This window comes from Elephas maximus, chromosome 19 (genome assembly GCF_024166365.1).
Source record: "Elephas maximus indicus isolate mEleMax1 chromosome 19, mEleMax1 primary haplotype, whole genome shotgun sequence".
Taxonomy (NCBI): Eukaryota; Metazoa; Chordata; class Mammalia; order Proboscidea; family Elephantidae; genus Elephas; species Elephas maximus.
This window is the reverse complement of record NC_064837.1, coordinates 46,563,680-46,584,102: the sequence shown is the minus strand read 5'-3', so window position 1 is coordinate 46,584,102 and position 20,423 is coordinate 46,563,680. Positions and strand designations below refer to the sequence as shown.

Sequence of the window (20,423 nt, the reverse complement as noted above, 5' to 3'; positions counted from 1 at the left end):
GTCCCTCGCTCCTTGATGGATGGGGCTTGTTTGGTGGAGCCTTAAAACTTCATCATTCAAACAGGAGCTGGAGAAAGAAGACGAGCAACCTAGAGATAGAGCCAGGTGGCCTGGGAGACTGGAAGAATCTGGCAGACAGATGAACAGGCAAGAACGGTGTGTAAAAACAGTGCAGGGATGGCTTCTGATGTCCTCTAACTTTACAAGGGGGAAGGAGAATCAAGATCAACAGCCCAAGGCTGATTCCTATGAAGGCGGAGGTGAGACATGCCTCCTTTCTCCGCCATCTTTACCGATTCTGATACCAGCTGTCCCTCCTATAGCACTCTCTACTTCTCTGCTGGGTTCAGTAATTCATTGGATTGGCCACACAGAACTCACAGACAATACTCATGATTATGGAGATTATTAGGGAAGTAACAGGTTACAATTCAGGTTGAGAAACGCTCAGGATACAGTTCTTCCATCAGGACAGGCTCTTCTCAGCCGTGCTCACAGGCACTTCTCTCTTTGGCCCTCAGCCTCTGGCCTGCTTGGGCAAGTGTTACAAAGCAATTTTAGCTCTGCCAATAAGTGCCCAGAGGCACCCCACTCCACCAGTAAGCCTCGGCCCAAAGGTACTCAGCTTTCTCCCTCTGTGGCTGGGAAGCCTACTGTGCTCTCTCCTGCTGGTCTCTCCTACCACTGTTAGTTTACCACCACTTCTTGCCATCCCCAGTGTTACAGCTCTCTCTTGGTAGCTTCCCAGTGCAGGGATCTTGGGTCCAAAGGACATGCTCCGCTCTTAGCTCTGTTTCTTTGATGATGGTGGAATCTTCTCTTTCCTGCCTCTGGGGTGGCTCATTTTAAGCCCAGTGGGATGGCAAAACTGACCAATACCCTTGGTGGGCCACAATCACCCTATTTACTCAGTCCCACCCAATCACTTGGTTGGGAGTTATAAGACCATGGCAAGAATGACCACATGAAAGTGATCGATTGCACTGCAGCGTGCACAAGAGAGGGGGGCACTGAGTGTCTCACCCATGTAGAACTAGAGGCACCTAAAACAAGCATAGAAGGAAGAGGCAGCTAAGGGTGACCTCTTGACCTGGAAGTCTGAAGGCCAGGTCCAGCACCAACCCATAGTGACCCTGGCAACTTCTTCCTTTCTCTGAGCCTTGGCTCCCCTTCTGTAAAATGGATGTTGTCTCAAGGGCCCCTTCCAGCCGTGATTCTGCTTTCAGCCTTCTCCTTGCCCACTGGGGACTTCTCAATGAACTGAGGCTACATTCCAAACTTCTTATGGGGGCCACCAGACTCTTTCCCATTTTCTCTTGCTCTTCCAGGTCATTCATTCTTTATACCCCAGCCACCTGGCCTTTCCATCCCTCAGCACACCCCAATTTGCCATCCCCTCTGATCTTCAGATAACTGACTTCTTCTCTTCATCCAGGCCTCGGCTCAGGGGCCACTTCCTCAGAAAGGTCCACCCTGGTGGCTCTGTCTAGAGTATCAACAACCCTAGACACTTTATTTTCTTCATAGCACTTCCCACCATCTCAGATTGTTTTATGTGTTGCATTATTCATTTCGCAATATGTCTTTCCAACTAGAATCTTCGTGGGCACGGGGCTGGGTTCTGTCTTGTTCCCTATTGTATCCCGGCACCCAGCACGGTGCCTGGTACACAGTAGAGTCTCACTAAATGTGTAATGAATGAGTGATCATGTGAATCAGGGGTGGTAGCAGACTCTAGGCTGTCCCTCAGGGAAGGCCACTGGGAATGGAGCCCTTCTCTCTGATCCTTTCCTCTCCTGAGCTACCCTTCCCTGACCCTCCCTCGTACCTCCCTTCCCCTCCAGGCAAGCTTCCTCCATGGGTCCCGGCCTGCCAGTGGGAGGGGAGGGGGGTGCAGTTGGGGCCTTTGTAACTTTGAAGCAGGGTTTCAGCTCAGGGTCCGGAGCCTTCCCCAGGCCCCTTGTAAAGTCCATCCTTGCGTGAAACCCAGAGGAGACAGGAGGACTTTGCTGGGTGCTTTGTGCATGTTATTTTGTTAAAGACTCAAAAAGATCCACCAAGCCTAGGTTTTTTCATTCCCATTTTACAGGTGAGAAAATGGAAGCCTAGAGAGAGATTTAATCTGTCCAATGTCACAGTCAGTAAGTGGTAGATTTAGGGTTCAAGCCTGAGCTTGTCTAATTGCGAACCTGTACTCTTTTGTTGCTGTGGTATCGCAGCGAGGATTTCCAGTGGGGCTGTTCCCCAAAGGAGGGGTCTTTTCAGCCCCTGTGAATCTCAGGTGTCAGGACATTTAAGGATTCCTTCCTTCCTTCTTTCTGTCATCCGTGTGTACATACTGAGCACTTGCTATATGCAAGTCAGATGCCCAGAGTGTCACTCTCCTGGGGCCTTTGGATGCACAGGCAGCGAGAATGCGCCTGGATGAGAGCTGGGGTGGCGCTTGGGTTAAGTGCCCACAGAGCAGGGACATCTAGCATTTGGGCAGAGGGGGACAGGTGTCAGGAGAGGCTCTGGGAAGAAGTGACATCTCATGAGACTTGAGGGATAAGCAAGAGCTCATCAGGAGAAAGGTTTACAGAGCAGAGTGGTCCTGGCTGAGAAAATTGTGTGTGTGAAAACCCTGCAGCTAGAGGGAGCGGGGCTGGGTCATGGAGAGGGCTTAGGGAGAGAGGAGGCTGGAGGATGGACAGGGATCCGGTCATGGAAGGTCTCGAATGCCAGACAGGAGCTGGGGCTTCAGCCAGAGGGCCGTGTGAGTGAGAAGCCTGACAGAGGTGGAATCAAGTTTGTCTTCTAGACCATTGCTCTGGCCAGAGTGTGGGAGACTGGCTTGAGGTCATTAAGGGTGGGAGCTGGGTGACCAGTTGGCAGCTGAAGGAGAGAGGCGATGGTGGCCTGGACTGAGTGGTGGCCGTGGGGCTGGAGAGATTTAGGAGGCTGAAATGACAGGTTTAGGTGATAGGTGGGATGAGGGTAGTTCCACCTAGGCTCTAGGGTGGCACTGCCTGGCCTCCTGGACATCAGTTCCATTGCCCCCTGCCCCAGAGCAGAGCAGTGCCACAATAGAGGTCTGGGGCACTGCTGCTGGGCTGCCTACTGCATGCCAGGGGTCATAGTCTCTGGGGCAGCTCCCAGGATCAGGCACAATGGCCCCCAGCGCAGGACCCTCCAAGAACCCAGCCCACATGCTGGCCTGGCTTGGGGCTGCCCCTGCACATTAGCAAACAGCGTGGGGTTGCTGGTCACTTCTTACGGAATTTTCTGTGATTGCTGCAAACTCTGGAGCAAGCAGGCCTGAGTTCAAATTCTGCCCTGAACTAGTTATGTGACCTTAGGATGTTCCTTAACTGCTCTATGCCTCAGTTTCCTCATCTGTAAAATGGCTTTAACACCAGTACCTATCTCATAAGAATACCCGGGTGGTGTAAATGGCTAAGCACTCAACTACTAGCTGAAAGGTTGGTGGTTCAAACCCATCCAGAGGCACCTTGGAAGACAGGCCTGGCAATCTGCTTCCGAAAGGAAGCCTTGAAAACCCTACAGGACAGTTTTATTCTGCACACATAGGGTTGCCATGAGTTGGAATCAATTTGACAACAACTGACAATACAACACCACCACCTATCTCATGGAATTATTGTGGGGATTAAATGAGTTAATGTGTTTTAACACTTGGAATAGTGCCTGGCACAGAGTAAGCATTCTTTTAAAGTTGGCTATCATTTTTGTTATCACTATTATTATGACATCCCACTGGTCTGTACTCTATTTGAGGCCATGAGTGAGTGAATGAATGGATGAATGAACTGCTTGTGTTCCGGAAGCTCCTTTCCATTCCACACAGGTGGGTATACTCTCACACACACAGGCATGGAACAGGTGCTGGGAAGATGGCCCTCTCTGAGGCAAGGCTGAAAGTGAAGCAGGTGGTGGCTGAGGGTGGATAGGTGTGTAATGCGTGTGAGCATCCAGGAGGAGGGCCAAGGCCTTCCAGCAAGTCTTTGTGGGTGTGTGCACGGGCACGTGGGCCCCTACACATGCACACGTGAGTGACCAGCTGTGTTGACTCCTCTCACAAGTTGTCGGGCTGATGTCCTTTCCCAGCCAACTGGGAAAGGGAAGGGTGGCAGGGGACAGATGTGGTATGGGTCAGGAGGGTAAGAGTCAGGGCTGGGCCAGGATAGGGCCAACCTCCCTCTCTCCGCCTTGCCCTGCCCTCTTTCATGGACTCTTTACCTCTGACTCTGGTCCTGAGTTCTGTTTATAAAACAAAACTCATGTTTCTTACTTGACACTCAGGGCAGCCTGTGCCATAGCATGAATATCATCCCCATTTTAGTGATGAGGAAACTGAGGCTCTCTAAGTCAACTGATGGGTCCAAGATTGCACAGCTTGTGAGTGGCAAGACTGAGAGGTCACCCCGGGTGTCTTCTCCCTGACCCCGCCTCTGGCTGGGCTCCCCCTTCCTGCTCTCTCCCCAGACCTCCACCATCCAGGCATCCCCTTGTCTCAGTTCCAGCTTAGCTGATGCTGATAGATCTCTTTGGGCCGGCTGAGCTTTTCCACTTGTTCTGCACATGCTTCTTCCCTGCCCTGGCTCCTGCCCAGGCCTGAGGGCTGCTCGCAGGAGGACCCGGGGAGCCAGGCGGACCAGTCCAGCACAAACAGTTCTGTCTCCAGAGGCAGCTGTGGGCCCCACCCGAGAGGGGCTAGCAGCCCTGGCTTGGGGTCTGGGCAGTGGGCAGGCTGCCTTCCCAGCACTGGCTCAGGTTCATCTGTGGACAGCCAGTGGGCATCTTGGGGAGGGGGCCTGGAGACCATTCCTTCTCCCCACATTCTCTAGAAGCATCTGGTTGTAATTAGAGGCAGAGAAGTAAGAGGGGGCCGGCAAGGGCCCAGCAGGCACCAGCAGCCAAGAATGACTTAATTGGATAAAATGTCTAATGACAAACCAGGGCCCCACAGCAGAGTCCTGGCCCCAACCCCAGGCCTGGTCCTGGCCACACCTGGTTTCATCCTCTGTCCCCCAGTATTGTGCTCTCAATCATGCAGTGACTGAGCACCTACTGCTTGGTAGGCAGTGAGGGTAGACGTTTGAAGAAGGTGGGGAGAGTCCTGGGAACTCAAGCCTACTGGGGCAACAGGCACAACCAGTGGGCACTCAGAGGGAGATCACCACATCCAGAAGCTCTGGCGAGTGAGTGTGGCAGGCAGGGGTGGAGAAAGGCATTTTCCACAGGAGTAGGCCTGAAATTGATTAAGGCCACAGGTGGGGTATATCAGATCCACCTCTCTGGTGGTCCATGTCTCATACACACATTCATAGTAGGTAAATGATATTGCATGTAAATTGGAGTGACAAAATAAAGCACATCTTTCTGAAATAGAGAAGAATGGTTTTTGTGTCATTGAGAATAAGATTTATGACCTGAAGGAACTGGAGAGAACACCCCGTTTAGGAACGGCTACTAAATAAATGGCCTATGCATAGCCCCCTTCCAATTCTGTGCCCACAGCAGACATTGCTAATCGATCATGACAATCTTTCCTGCTAAGCACAAACAGAGCCTCTGAATTCTCAATTAAAGTGCTCCTGGTTGTCACTAATTGATTGGAGGTGGCATTTGAGATGTATAAAGAGGTGTCTGTTTCTGTCTCGGTATTCACTGAGGCCAACTGGAGCTCGAAATCTAAATGTCCTCTCTGACACCAGCCGCAAATGCAGCGCCTTTTCCTCTCAACCACCAGAGGTGGGTTAGCTCCCACAAGTTAAAGGGCCCAGTCCTCCAGACTGCCAAGTCTACCCATGACTTCAGACTCCAGGCACAAATTTGGGGTCCCCGCAGACTTTCACTTCTGACCCATTGGACACAAATTCGGGGATTTCCATCACCCACTGTTGTTGTTAGGTGCCGCCGAGTCAATTTTGATTCATAGTGGCTCCGTGTGACAGAGTAGGACTGCCTCATAGGATTTCCTAGGCTGTAAACTTCATGGAAGCAGATCACCAGGTCTTTTTGCCCACAGAGCCACTGGGTGGGTTCCAACTACTAATGTTTCGAGTGCGTAACTGTTGTGCCACCAGGGCTCCTTTATCACCCGCTAGGGTTTGATAATTCAGAAGCGTAACTCATAGAACTCAAGAAAGTGCTATACTTATGATTACAGCTTTATTATAGCAAAAAGGATACAAATGAAGAGACCCATAGAGCAAGATCCATAGAACCCATGGGGAGGGTTCTCAGTGTGGTGCTTCCATGCCACAAAAAGGGACCCATCATCATTGCCTTTCACTGATGTCTTTCGCCAACCAGGAAACTCACTAAGCTTCAGCATCCAGAGCTTTTACTGGGGTTCTATTATGTAGGTCCTGGTGGCACTACTCTGCTCTCTGGCTTCTAGTCCTCCGAGTCCCCTGGAATATGGAATTATGTGCTATTTCTGGCAGAGAAATAAGGAACTGGTTTGGAAAGTTCCAGGACAGTGGTTCTCATCCTTGTCTGCAGAGCTCTTGAACTCCAGGGTTTCTCAAAATCTCCCCTGGGGAGCTTTTAAGAATCCTAATGTCCAGTTGACACCACAGATGATCAGTTACATCAGAACCTCTGGGGTGGACCCAGACATGAGGATTTTTAAAACTCCCCAGGTGATTCCAGTGTGCAGCTGAGGTTGAGAATACAGTAATCACCCCTTTAAAGGCAGATCAACTAGGTTTGAAACTTATCTCCATCCCTAACTAGCTGTGTGTGATCTTCTTTAACATATGTGAGCCTCTGTTTCCTTGTCTGCAAAATGGGGAGAATCATATCTACCTGAAGGACTGTTGGGTTGATTAAAGGGTTGTGCATGCTAACAAGGTTTGTTAAGAAAATGTTCTGCATCTAACTTTGGTGAGTGGCGCCTGGGTCTTAAAAGCTAGCAAGTGGCCATCTAAGATGCATCAATTGATTCCAGCCCACCTGGAGGAAAGGAGAATGAAGAACACCAAAGACACAAGGAAAATATGAGCTCAAGAGACAGAAAGGGCCACATAAACCAGAGGCTTCATCAGCCTGAGACCAGAAGAACTAGATGATGCCTGGCAACCACCAATGACCGCCCTGACAGGAAAGAGAGAGTCCCTGACAGAGCAAGAGAAAAGTGGGGTGCAGAACTCAAATTCTAGTAAGAAGAGCAGACTTAATGGTCTGACCTGGACCAGAGGGATCCCAGAAGACATGGCCACCAGACTCTTTGTTACCCCAAAACTAAAACCATTCCTGAAGCCAACTCTTCAGACAAAGATTAGACTAAACTGTAAGAGATAAAATGATACTTGTGAAGAGCGTGCTTCTTAGTTCAAGTACATGAGACCATATGGAGGCCAGATGAGAAGGCAGAGGGGGACAGGAGCTGGTTGAGTGGACACAGGAAATATAGGGTGGAAAGGAGGAGTGTGGTGTCACATTATAGGGAGAGCAGCTAGGGTCACATAACAATGTGTGTATAAATTTTTGTATGAGAAACTAACTTGAACTGTAAACTTTCACTTAAAGCACAATAAAAATAAATGAATAAATAAAAGGGTTGCGCATGCAAAGCGCTTGACATAGAGCTAGGCACATGGCTCTCAGTATATGTTGGGCATATCTTGTCCTGTTGCTCGAGTATGACAAAAGTCAATAGTGGCATGCTGCTGGGACTTCTGCAGAGTAAGTGGGTTGGTGATTCCTCCTGGACCTTCACTCTGAGCTGCTGGGACGCCGTTTTCTCTCTCTTTCCCCCAGGTCAGGATGCAGGCCAAGGCTCTGGATGGGCCACCAAGGGGACCATGCAGAGCTGGAGGCGGAGAGCCCGGGAGAGCCCTGGGCTGATGTTGGAGCCGGACAGGACCCAGCTGAGCCAGGATCTGGGCGGGGGCACCCTGGCCATCGACACACTGCCAGACAATGGGACCAGGGTGGTGGTAAGTACTGGAGGAGCACGGAGGGGAAGGGAAGCCAGGGGTGTGGGGCTCCCCTGTGTGGCATGTGTGCCTGTCAGACACACAAATCAGAAGTCCTTGAAGTGGAGAGAGGGATTCCAGGGGAGGGGATGGAAGCAAGGCCCAGCCTGGTCATAAAATCATAGCATCTCACAGCTTCATAGGCTGCCTCCCTCCTCCTGACCCAGAGAGGTGAAGTGACTTGCCAAGAACACACAGCATGGTCATGGCAGGGCTGAAATCGGAGCTTGGGGTTCCTGACGGTGGACTCTTGCATTTCCTAGGGCTTTGACTAAAAGCTGAAGGTGACGTGATTAGTCACATCCCCAGCTGCCAGCTCTGGCCCCTCCCTCATTCCATTTCTGCCCCATCTACAGACGTGGTCCAAGAGGGTCCATGGCTGCAGAGCCACAGGCTGCCTAGCCTAAGGGAAGGGCGCTCTGAGTGGGAGAGAAGAGAAAGTGATGAAGGTGAAGCTGGAGGAAAGAACTCCCTTTGTCTTGGGGCTGTTCTGGGTGGGAAGTGCAGGGAGGAGAGGGTCAAGGGCACCAGAAACCGGGAGGAATGCCATCCTTGCAGTGCCTGGCCATACTTTCTGGGAGACTGACAGAGGCCTCTGTGTGTCTGTGGGTAACTCTATTATCGTGTGTTCTGGGGGTGTGTGTGCATATCAGTGAGGGTGTGTTTGCACGTGTGTCTCAGGGTTTTGTGTATTCTGCACCTTTGCCTGTGTGTGTCTGTCACTGTGGACTGTTTGTGAGGGTCTGTGGTTAGTGTGAGGCCCCTGGGTGGTGCAAACGGTTTGCACTCAACTACTAAACTAAAGGTTGGTGGTTCAAACCCACCCAGCAGTGCCATGGAAGAACAGCCTGGTGGCCTGCTTCTGTAAAGATTACAGCCAAGAAAACCCCATGGAGCAGTTCTACCCTGTAACACATGGGGTCGCCGTGAGTTGGAATCTACTCGATGACAGTGGGTTTTTGGTGATGAGTGTGTGTGTGCACATGGCTATGTGTGTAGGCAGGGACCAAAGAGGGTAGATCCTCAAGACACAGAAAAACTGTGAAGCGAGAATAAGCAAGGGGATATGCTATTTGCTATGTATTTCTTTATGTTTTAATAGCTGTCTTTTAAATCAAAGAAATGCATGCAGATAGCCACAAAACCTTGGCCCTGAAAGAAGAGTCAGAAAGGCTAAGAAATGTGGAGGACAATGACAGGCTAGAGCAGGAGGAAGGAGAAAAAATGGAGGGGAGGCCTTCGTACTGACGTTTTCTTTTACCTCAGATGCCAGTGTGGCTTGACACAGCACTGTTATTTTAAAAATTTGTTTATTTAAAATTTTGATATTTTGTTCATCATGGATATTTTTGCATTAATTTTAATTTTTAAAAAATATTACATTCAAATGTTATTGGTCTTGATTACTTAGTTTTTGGGAGCCCACTTCAGTGTTACGCCTGAAGTAGGTTTCTCATCTGCCTCACCTTAGTCTTGGCCCCAAGATGGAACCTCAGAGAACGCAACCCCGTTCACTTCCCATTCTGCCCTGTCTTCTCAATCTCATAGAACCGAAGAGCAGGACAGCCATGGTGGGAGGATGGAGTGGAAGACCAGGGAAGGAGAGGGGCTCTGAGTAAAGGGCCCTGGGACTCCCCCCACCCCCTGGGCCATTGGTTGAATAACTGAGCACTTGCTCAGGGCCACATACCATGATCAGAAGGGGTATGGCCCAGATTGTACAGAGAGGACCTTGCAGAAGAGAGCCACAAAGACAGGGCATTCTGGAAACAATTGCCTGTGGGCGTTCAGAAAGGGAAGTGGGGATCATTGTGACGCAATATGGATTCAATAACACCAGAGTTTAAAAACTAACACATTCTCCAGCTCCAATCTGGATTGACTGGTTCAGAAACATTGGAAATGGAGCCTGGGAATTTGTTTCTTCAAAAGTTCCCTGCGTGATGGAGCAAAGGAGAGTGAAGAACACCAAAGACACAAGGTAATTATGAGCCCAAGAGACAGAAAGGGCCACATAAACCAGAAACTGCATCAGTCTGAGACCAGAAGAACTAGATGGTGCCCAGCTACAACCGATGACTGCCCTGACCTGGAACGCAACAGAGAACAGGGAGCAGAAGAGCAGTGGGATACAGACCCCAAATTCTTGTAAAAAGACCAAACAATGGTCTGACTGAGACTAGAAGGACCCCAGAGGTCTTGGTCCCCAGACCTTCTGTTAGCCCAAGACAGGAACCATTCCCAAAGCTAGCTCTTCAGACAGGGCCTAGACTGGACTACGGGATAGAAAATGATACTGGTGAGGAGTGAGCTTCTTGGATCAAGTAGACACGCGAGACTATGTGGGCAGCTCCTGTCTGGAGAAGAGATGAGAGGGCAGAGGGGGTCAGAAGCTGGCCAAATGGACATGAAAATAGAGAGTGGAGGGAAGGAGTGTGTTGTCTCATTACAGGGGAGTATATAGCAAGATGTATATAAGTTTTTGTATGAGAGACTGACTTAGTTTGTAAACTTTCACTTAAAGCACAATAAAAATTGAAAAAAAAAAAGTTCCCCGTGTGATTCTGATGGTCACCTAGGTGTGGAAGCTTCTGATCTATAACGTCTCAAGCTGATTTAAAGGCTGACTCCCAGAACATGAGGACTTCTCAGGCATTGTGTGGCTGTCCTGGCCCCCGAGGTTCCCACCATTTCCTTTTAGACAAGATGGAGAAATGCCATTGGGGGATTTCATGACCCCTTCAGCAGTCACACACCCCTGGAAGGAGGCCCCTCTGGCTGCCTTTGGGGTTGTCCTGAGCTCTGCCCTTCCCACTGCTTTTACTGATGATGCGGAGGAAGCCCAGGAAGATAGGAGGATTGGGCTTTCAGAGGTAACTCAGCTGGAAGAGAGTTCAGATGCCGTATCAGGAACCTGGAAGACCCTGGAAGGCCTTCTTCCCAGGCTGGAATGATCGTCTGTTTCGAGTCAGATGAAACTACCAGGATAAATATAAATTCTGGCACTGAGGTTTAAAATGAGTTGGGAGAGATGTGATTTAGCAGCAGTTCATAAGGAAAAGACTTGGAGGTTTTCGTGGCCTGTGGGCTGTGCATGAGTCAGGAGTGTGGAGTGGTTGCCAAGAACGGAGGTGGGAAAGTCCGCTGAGCTCATGGAAACCCATGGAAATCAGGGACCAGGGCTGGGTCTGTGGGAATCCTGTGGTGTATTTCCTGGCCTGACCATCGCTGGAGGTTTGCACCCCTCTGTCAGATGGTTTTCTAGAAACCAGAGGAGTCCAGGGAAGGGCAGCCAGGATGGTGAATAGACTTGGACCCTTGACCCAGGAGGAACAGTTGAAGGAGTTTGGAGTATTTAGCCTGGGTAGAGAAGGCTCTAGTCATGGCTGTTTTCTAATAGCTGCAAGGCTGTGACTGGGGCAGAGGGATTAGACTCTATTTTTCTCCACAGCATTTATCACTCCCTGCACTGAATTATCTATTTATTTATTTGTTTGTATTGCCTGTCTTCCCTCTGGAAGGTAAGCACCATGAGAGCTGGGGCAGTGCCTGGCACATGGTAGGTGCTCCTTGTTTGAAAGAATGAAAGAAATAGGAATCACCCCCTTCAGCGAGGCTTCCAAGAACAGGGTTGTTGAAGAGAAGTTCTGCACTGGGTAACTGTTATTGAAGAGGAGGTTCTGCATTGGAGTAGCTGTTGCTGAAGAAGAGGTTCAGCATTGGAGTAGCTGGTGTTGAAGAAGAGGCTCTGCACTGGAGTAGCTGTTGCTGAAGAAGAGGTTCTGCACTGGAGTAGCTGTGGTTGAAGAAGAGGTTCTGCACTGGAGTAGCTGGTGTTGAAGAAGAGGTTCTGCATTGGAGTAGCGGTGTTGAAGAAGAGGCTCTGCACTGGGTGGCTGTTGTTGAAGAAGAGGCTCTGCACTGGGTGGCTGTTGTTGAAGAAGAGGTTCTGCACTGGAGTAGCTGTGGTTGAAGAAGAGGTTCTGCACTGGAGTAGCTGTGGTTGAAGAAGAGGCTCTGCACTGGAGTAGCTGTGGTTGAAGAAGAGGTTCTGCACTGGAGTAGCTGTGGTTGAAGAAGAGGTTCTGCACTGGAGTAGCTGTGGTTGAAGAAGAGGCTCTGCACTGGGTGGCTGTTGTTGAAGAAGAGGCTCTGCACTGGGTGGCTGTTGTTGAAGAAGAGGTTCTGCACTGGAGTAGCTGTGGTTGAAGAAGAGGTTCTGCACTGGAGTAGCTGTGGTTGAAGAAGAGGCTCTGCACTGGAGTAGCTGTGGTTGAAGAAGAGGTTCTGCACTGGAGTAGCTGTGGTTGAAGAAGAGGTTCTGCACTGGAGTAGCTGTGGTTGAAGAAGAGGCTCTGCACTGGGTGGCTGTTGTTGAAGAAGAGGTTCTGCACTGGGTAGGCTATTGGACTCAGTGGCCTCTAAGGATCCCTACTCTCTGGCTCTCGGATTTGCACACATGTAAGAGAGCACTGGTGTTTGCACACACGCCAGAGCATGTGTGTGGTCACGCCTGCAATCTGGGTGGTCTGCGCCTGAATCCTCAGAGGGGCCTGTGTTTCAGCCCTACTCCACCTCAAACCCATTAGGCCTTATGTGAGCACTGATGATCACCCCCCTTCAGCACAGCCAGACCTCGCCACCACCGCCCCCACCACAGCTGTTTAAAAAAAAAAACAAGGCAAAACAAAACAAAACAACTCAAAGCAGTTGCTGTGGAGCCCATTCCAACTCATGCTCGTGGCAGTCCCCTGTGTGTCAGAGTAGAGCTGTGCTCCATGAGATTTTCAGTGGCTGATTTTCTGAAAGTAGATCACCAGGCCTTTCTTCTGAGGTGCCTTTTGGTTAGCAGCTGAGCACATTAACCATTTGAAGCACCCAGGGATTCCCTCAGCTGTCTATCCACCCCCAAACTGGGTAATGGGAAGCCATGGCCTTGGCAGGCACCCAGAAGAGGGGCCCAGAGACTCCTGCTTCTTGGCGTCTCTGGAAAGTGTCCCTGGTCAGCATCTCTGAGAACTGGGCAAATCTTTGTGCCAAGGAAATCTGATCTAGACAATGGCTTAGCAGCAAGGTGTGGGCAGTTGGAGAGGAAAGTGGCAGGAAGCGGTGATTTCAGCCGGTTTGATTTGGTCTGTTTCAGAGTTTTCTTGTGACTCAAGAGGAAAATACTTGCACTGTGCATCCATATGACAACCTGCTTTGGGTCAACAGGAACCAACGCTGAGTCCCTCTGCTCTGGGGCCACATCAAGGGGCTGAGGGCCCACATCAATGGGGTGCCATTCTTTTTACCTCACCTCCCCCACACCCACCCCAGAGCCCCCTTACCTCCCATCCTTGTTCCTCAGTACATCCTCCTGGCTGCCTAATAGGGCTTCCCTTCCAGCCCAGTACCTCTGGCCCAGACCCTCAGCTCAGCCCCCCACTTGGTCCCTTCTGTCCAGTTCCTCTGCCCAGTTCCACGCGTAGACCTTCTCTAGCCCAGCTGTCTCTGCCCATCTACCTCAGCACAGTGCTCCTTTCTAGCTCAGAGCCTCTTGCTTTGGAGGCTTTGGGGCTTCCAGCCCTGCCCGCTATCCCAGGTTGAGCTGGCAGCTCTGAGGCCCCTAGTCAGAACCATCTCCTCCTCAAATTTTATTCCCATACCCACTCCACCACCACATTCCAGTGGAAATAAGACTCTTGTCTGAACTCAAACTTTTCAGAGATTTTCTACCAAGACTAATCCTGAGGCCCTGGAGACACTGGGGTTTTTTTTGGCAGAGGGTTGGAGGGGGGTGTGGTTATAATGCTAAGTCAGAGAGACCCTGGAATGTGCTGCCACTTCTCTGAAAGGGGTGGCCTTGGACAAAGTTTCTTTTCCAGCCTGGAGATTTCCAAATCCTGCTCCCAGGTTTTCTTGGTTTTGTGGTTCAGGTCTGGGGCCAGAGTTTGGGAGGAACCAAGCTTAAGGACATTCCGATTTGGAAGGTCCCTTCCTTTACTCCATAGAAGACTCCTCACCTCCCACCCCCATTTTCCCCACTGACCCAACTTCTCTGAATTCCTCTCTCCTCTCTGGCCCAAGTAAAACTTCCCAGCTGGTCCATTCACCATGGAAGGGCCCAGGAATGTGGAGGGACCCCACATCGGGGCAGGCGTCATGTCATCGAACGCCGGGAGAGGGTTAAGTGAATGCAATGCCTGGTTGATTTCTACAGCCTTCCAAGGGTGGCAATTCCATAGCTCCTACAAAAGGAGACCCTCAGAAGCCCTCCCACCTACTAGATCTAAGGACTTGGGGAGATGGTACAGACAGACAGACCCTTAGCACACAGATACACAAAGGGCAAGCAGTACACCTTGAAGAGCCCTACTATACCAGTGTGCTCAGGGAAGGGGATCTGGGTGAGGAGGCTGCTACAGGTAGACTTCTGGAGCAGAGTGTGGGTTGGTTGGAGGGAGAGGAAAGTTGTGAGCCAAGTTTTGAAGAGAGAGAAGATCAGAGAGTTTGTGAGAGGAAAGGACGTCCAGGGAGGTGGAAGGTGGGATCCAGACAGCCAGCCTCCAGCGCTGTGGAAAGAGTCCCGGCGTCTGGCCTCCGATCTTGGCTCTGATGTGTACCAGCTGTGTGGCTTGGGACCAGACACTTAACCCGTCAGTTAATTGCGTCCAAAGCCGTAAGGCTCTGCTAGCCTCAGTTTTCCCAAATGGGGTGGCAAATATTGATCTTCCAGGGTCAAGATGCAAGAGCAAAATGTGGGGCACATGTTGGTTGGGTTCTCAGGCCATGCTAGCTGCCCCTTCCCCTCTCAGTGCTCTGGAAGGTGCCAGCGCCTGTCCTGGCTGCTCAGCCCCAGGTGATTTGTCTCCCATTTCTGGGCCCTCTTACTGACCCCTTTCCTTTCTCCTGGGACAAGTTCCTTAAGCCCTCTGAGCCCATTTCTTCGTTGTCAAACAGGGATACTGTAGTCTGAGTGCTATTGGGAAGCTGTTGACCAGTAACATAAGCAGGTGGCCTGGCACAGGGTCGGGAATGATAGACGTTAGCTGACGCTGAGTCAGGCTTTGGTCTAGGGTGACTAATCGTCCCAGTTTTCCCAGGAAGATCCTGGTTTTTGTCCTGAGCGTTTTGAGTCCTGGGAACCCCTTCTGTCCTAGGCGAACTGGAACATTTGGTCACCCTGCCAGGGTCCCAAGTAAAATAGATAATGTTCATCCTTGTCAAGTCATCGTTCTGACCCTCAGTTTCCTCATCTGTCAAGTGGGACTGATAATACCTCGTACAGTTGTTATGAAAATCGAATGAGCTAATTGGCTGAGGAAGATAACCAAAAAGGTCTAGAAACCATACTTAATGGTCTGACTGAGACTAGAGGAATCCCAGCGGTCATGGTCCCCAAACCTTCTTTTGGCACAGGACAGGAACCATCCCCGAAGACAACTCATCAGACACGAAAGGGACTGGACAGTGGGTGGGAGAGAGATGCTGATGAAGAGTGAGCTAATTATATTAGGTGGACACTTGAGACTGTGTTGGCATCTCCTGTCTGGAGCGGGGATGGGAGGATAGAGAGAGATGGAAGCTCGCAAAATTGTCACGAAAGGAGAGACTGAAAGGGCTGACTCATTAGGGGGAGAGCAAGTGGGAGTACGGAGTAAGGTGTATATAAACTTATATGTGACAGTCTGACTTGATTTGTAAACGTTCACTTGAAGCTCAATAAAAGTTAAAAAAAAAAAAAGGTCTAGAAAAAAAGGTAAGATCTTTTTCTCCAGGCCTTACCTGGGAGTACAAAAATAGGATCATGGTAATAAAAGAGACTTTCCTGGCCTTGAAGCTTCAGGTGCTACGTTTGATATCCTCATGACTCCGCAAAGTGTGATGGGGACCAGCAGCATGGCAAGGCCTGGGAGCTTGTTAAAAATGCAGAGTCTCAGGCCCCTCAGATCAGCAGGGTCAGAGTCAGATTCTCAGGTGATTTATATGCACATCGAAGTCTGAGAAGCATTGCCTTATGCCAACAGCTTCAAAGCAAATGAAATAATTCAGGACATGGAGAATGTATATATAAAGTCATCACAGTAGTATTTATAAGAACATAAAAACTGGAAGCTACCTAAAAGTTCAACGATAGGGAAGCAGCTAAGAAAATTGTGATTTTTCTTCTCAATGGAGTGTCATGAAGCCATTCCAAATTATGGCTAGAAAAACCATGTTAACACCAAAAACTGCTTAAGACATCATGAAAAGCAACAGAAGCAATGCTAAAACTATAAGCTCAGTAGGATTATAACTGTGTAAAAATATATGCATAGGAAAAAAGACTAGAAGGAAGTACGCCAGCATGGGACCAGATGAGGGATGGGGGAGATGTGTTTTTGTATTTCCTTGTCGTCCTAACTCTCTGTGATTACACGATATATATTTTGCTGTCAAAATCTCTGGTTGGCTGATGTCCTTTAGAAAGTCCACATGTTGCATCAGTGCCAGGATAAGATGAATCTCCCATTTCCATGATGTATTGTCTAGAAAGCCACTCCACACCCTCCTTCCAAGCCTGGTCCAACACCCTCCCCACTCCCCATATCCAGGGCCTTCTTAGGTCAGCCTCACCCAGCCTGATACTTCCCATCCCAGGCCCTCAGCATCAGTGCAAGGGACCTGTCTTAGTCATCTAGTGCTGCTATAACAGAAATACAAGTGGATGACTTTAACAAAGAGAAGTTTATTTTCTCATAGTCTCGTAGGCTAGAAGTCCGAATGCAGGGCGCTGGCTCCAGGGGAAGCCTTTCTGTCTCTGTCATCAGTCCTCCCTTAGTCTGGAGCATCTCAGTGCAGGAACCTCAGGTCCAAAGAATGTGCTCTGCTCCCAGCGTTGCTTTCTTGGTGGTATGAGGTCCCCTGTCTCTCTGCTGGCTTCTCTCTTTTATATCTCAAAAGAGATTGGCTTAAGACACTATCTAATCTTGTAGACCTCATCAATATAACTGCCGCTAATCCACCTTATTACATCATAGTGATAGGATTTACAACATATCGGAAAATCACATAAAATGGTGGGTAATCACACAATACTGAGAATCATGGCCCAGCTAAGTTGACAGATATTTTCGGGGGACACAATTCAATCCATGACAGGTCCCTTTGTCTTGTCTGGGTCCCTCCCTCTCTAGGTAAACCATCATTTGTAATGGTTTCATGACATTCCACTGAAAAGAAAAATCACATGAACACTTCTGTGATGACAAGTGTTCTGTGTGGGTTTATTTTAACCTGAGGTGTGAACACTTCCAGAGGGCAGACAGGGGATTATTGGGCAGATACAGGAGATGATGGAAGGTAATAACAACAGCTAACGTTAAAGGAGCTCTTTCTGAGGGCTGGCCCCGTTCTATAGCTTTATATTTAATCCTGCCATGAGGTAGGCGTTTCTAATACTTTATCCCCTCCTTAGCTGTGAGGGAACAGAGAGGTAAAATTTCTTACTCAAGATCACACAGCTAGTGAATTAAGAACCCAGGTCTTACTGTCTTCAGAGTCCAAGCTCTTACCCACCATCTCCTTGGGGATAAAAAATGAGTGACATGATGGTCCAGACAGAGCAGTGCTTCTAGACCAGGGCTTCTTAAACTTTAATATGCATAAGAATCCCCCTGGGAAGCTTGTTCAAATGTAGGTTCTGTTTCAGCAGGCTTGGGGTTGGGCCCAGGATTCTGCATTTCTAACATACTCCCTGGTGATGCTGATGCTGCTGGTCCCTGAAGCACTGTTGGTTGGTCTGCTGGTCTTGTAAGGCCTCATGGAACGGCAGAGGCAGGGATTGAGAGGCTGCCTCCCCCCAGTAATCCCATGATTGCCTCCTGGGTTGGACCCAGCTGCTTGGAGCGCCATTCTGACAAGCCTCGCTGGCCAGGCCCCTCCAGCAGGCCCTGCAGGGCGCCCTTGGTTGCTTGCCCCAGCATTTCCACCTGCCAGTTGGCTGGCAGGTGATGGGCTGATGGTGACAGCTTAGCCAGAGTTCCTGTCCAGAAACGTCTTGAGCTCAGCCAAGGTAAATGCCTCCCTGCTGTCAGAAATGAAGTGCCTGGCAGGCCTCCGGGCATGAATAATTGAGGTGGAAGAAGCCTTGTAAGAGCAGACATTTAGGATGTAGCTGGGGATCAATTTGGGGAGGCAGCCTCCATAATCAAGACCTTTCTTGGAAAGGTCCAACAAAATCATCATAATAACTCCCACTTACCTAACACCTGCTGTGGGCCAGGCACTGGGCTAAGAGCTTTACATTAGTATCTTTTATCTAATTCTCACAAGAACTCAGCAAGAAAGGTTACTGATGAGGGAACTGAACCTCTGAGTGGAGAGTAATATTTCTCACCAAACTACTATGTCAGGAATGAGGGCAGTAGTGGTTCAGTGGTAGAATTCTAGCCTCTCATGCAGGAGGCCTGAGTTCGATTCCCAGACCATGTACCTCTCAGCCACCACCCATCTGTCAGTGGAGGCTTGTGTTTTGCTATGATGCTGAACAGATTTCAGCAGAGCTTCCAGACTAAGACAGACTAGGAAGAAAGGCCTGGCAGTCTACTTCTAAAAATGAAAACCTGTGTATAACAATGGTTTGATCCCATTGTGCCAGGGTCCCCATGAGTCAGGGCCGACTTAACAGCAGTCAATAACAACATGATGTACGGGAGCCTGTTTTTGAGCTCGAGTCTGTCAGACTCCACAGCACATGCATTTGGTCCTGTAGCAGTAGTTTTCAAATTGCTGTCCATGGAACCCTAAGCCTTCCCAGAGCTGTTTCACAGGCTGGGGTAGAGGGTGGTGGACAAGGAAGTAGCCCAGCAGGCAGGGCTCTAGGCCCCTCTCTTTCCTTCTGCCAGAGTGACTTTGCTTTGATAAGATTTATGTACTGAGCTTTCATGGAAGATTATTTAGCAGATAGGATTTCATGGCGAAAAATGTTTAAAAACCACTACTCCACATCATGCCGCTCCTCAAAACGAATGTGGGTTATTGACTAAGGGTTCTCACAGGCATCTCAAGGAAAAAGTGGCTCCCTTCAGTGGACTTGCCAAGTGGTCTGGTTTGTGCTACGCTTGCTCCCTGATGCTCAGCAATGTCAGGTCTCCCAGTTACATCTTCCAGCTGAGACTTCTAGCCTCCAGTCCACAGAGCCTGGAGGGCTGCCCGCTGGGGTCATAGGACTTCTCCACAGATGGCAGGTGTCGTGTGGTGATGGGTTGTGAATCGTGGGAATTCCTGTCAGGTTCACTGCCAGGCACTAAATCCTTTAATTTTTTATTTTACTGTTTAATGAGAAACACGCTTGCTCTGTAAATCTTCATCAAAAGTACAATAAAAAAAAATTTTTTTAATTTCATTGTGGGAAAAATATGCATAACAAAACATACACCATCTCATCAATTTCCACGTGTACAATTAGAACGCTGAGCACATCCTTCTAGTTGTGCAACCAGTCTTGATATCCTTTTCCAAATCATTCTACCACCATTAACATAAACTCAATGCCCCCTAAGCAAAAACTCCCCCTTTCCTGCTTTCTCCCACCCCTCGTAACGACTAATAAAGGTGGTGGCTTCAGCCCCTGAGCCTCTAAGACATTTCAGCTCAGCGCCTCACAGCTCTCCTGCCACCAGTTTCTCTGTTTCCCAATACCACCTTCCCAAGAAAGGAATGTGATTGGCTCAGGCTGTACCAGCTATAGGTTGTGGCCTTCCAGTAGATTGGCTGCCTTTGTATCAGGTGACTACCTATGTCCAGTCATCCTGGCTGAGGAAGGACAGGGTCATATGGGACAGACTGAAAGGTTGTCATTACTCAGCAGAGCCTGTGGGTGGGCGGCAGAGGTCCCTGGATTAGAGGATGGGGCATCTTAAAACATGTCTGGTACAAGGACTTCATTCTGAATATGATGCCATGTCCGGAATTTTAGTAGGCAGGGTTCTGTGTAATGCTGGTATTCCAGGAGCATCAGAAATTCCAGACTGAGAGGCTGGTTCCAGAAACACCTAAATGGATAGGGACATTTTTAATTGCATCACTGATGCTCTGCTGTGAGGAATTTGGGTAAGGTCTGGTTTCACAAAAAACTAACCAAAAAAACCCGTTGCCCTCAAGTCGATTCTGACCCATAGTGACCCTATAGGACAGGGTAGAACTGTTCCCTAGTTTCCAAGGAGCAGCTGGTGAATTCAAACTACTGACCTTTTGGTTAGCAGCCATAGCTTGCTGTAGCTCTTAACTACTATACCACCAGGGCTCCACCACAAAGAACCGGGCAGAGACAATTGATATAGGCAATAGATGACCCCCACCCCATGTGGGGGCTCTTCCTTTTTATTCCACAAGGCTTGAGTAGTTGGCAGAATTGTGACTCCCTGGGCATGTGGAAAAGGAGCCCTAGTGGCACAGTGGTTAAGCGTTTGG

The 20,423-nt window shown here is 49.5% G+C and overlaps 1 protein-coding gene across 1 annotated transcript in view; it reads left to right on the top strand.

Annotated features, from left to right (window-relative positions):
* The window catches only part of PLXDC1 (plexin domain containing 1), a 70,268-nt gene that overhangs the window by 2,466 nt on the left and 47,379 nt on the right, over positions 1-20,423 (top strand). Inside the window, exon 2 of the mRNA XM_049861007.1 lies at positions 7,771-7,949. Coding sequence (XP_049716964.1) covers positions 7,771-7,949 — 179 coding nt within the window. The remainder of the gene's footprint in view (positions 1-7,770; positions 7,950-20,423) is intronic.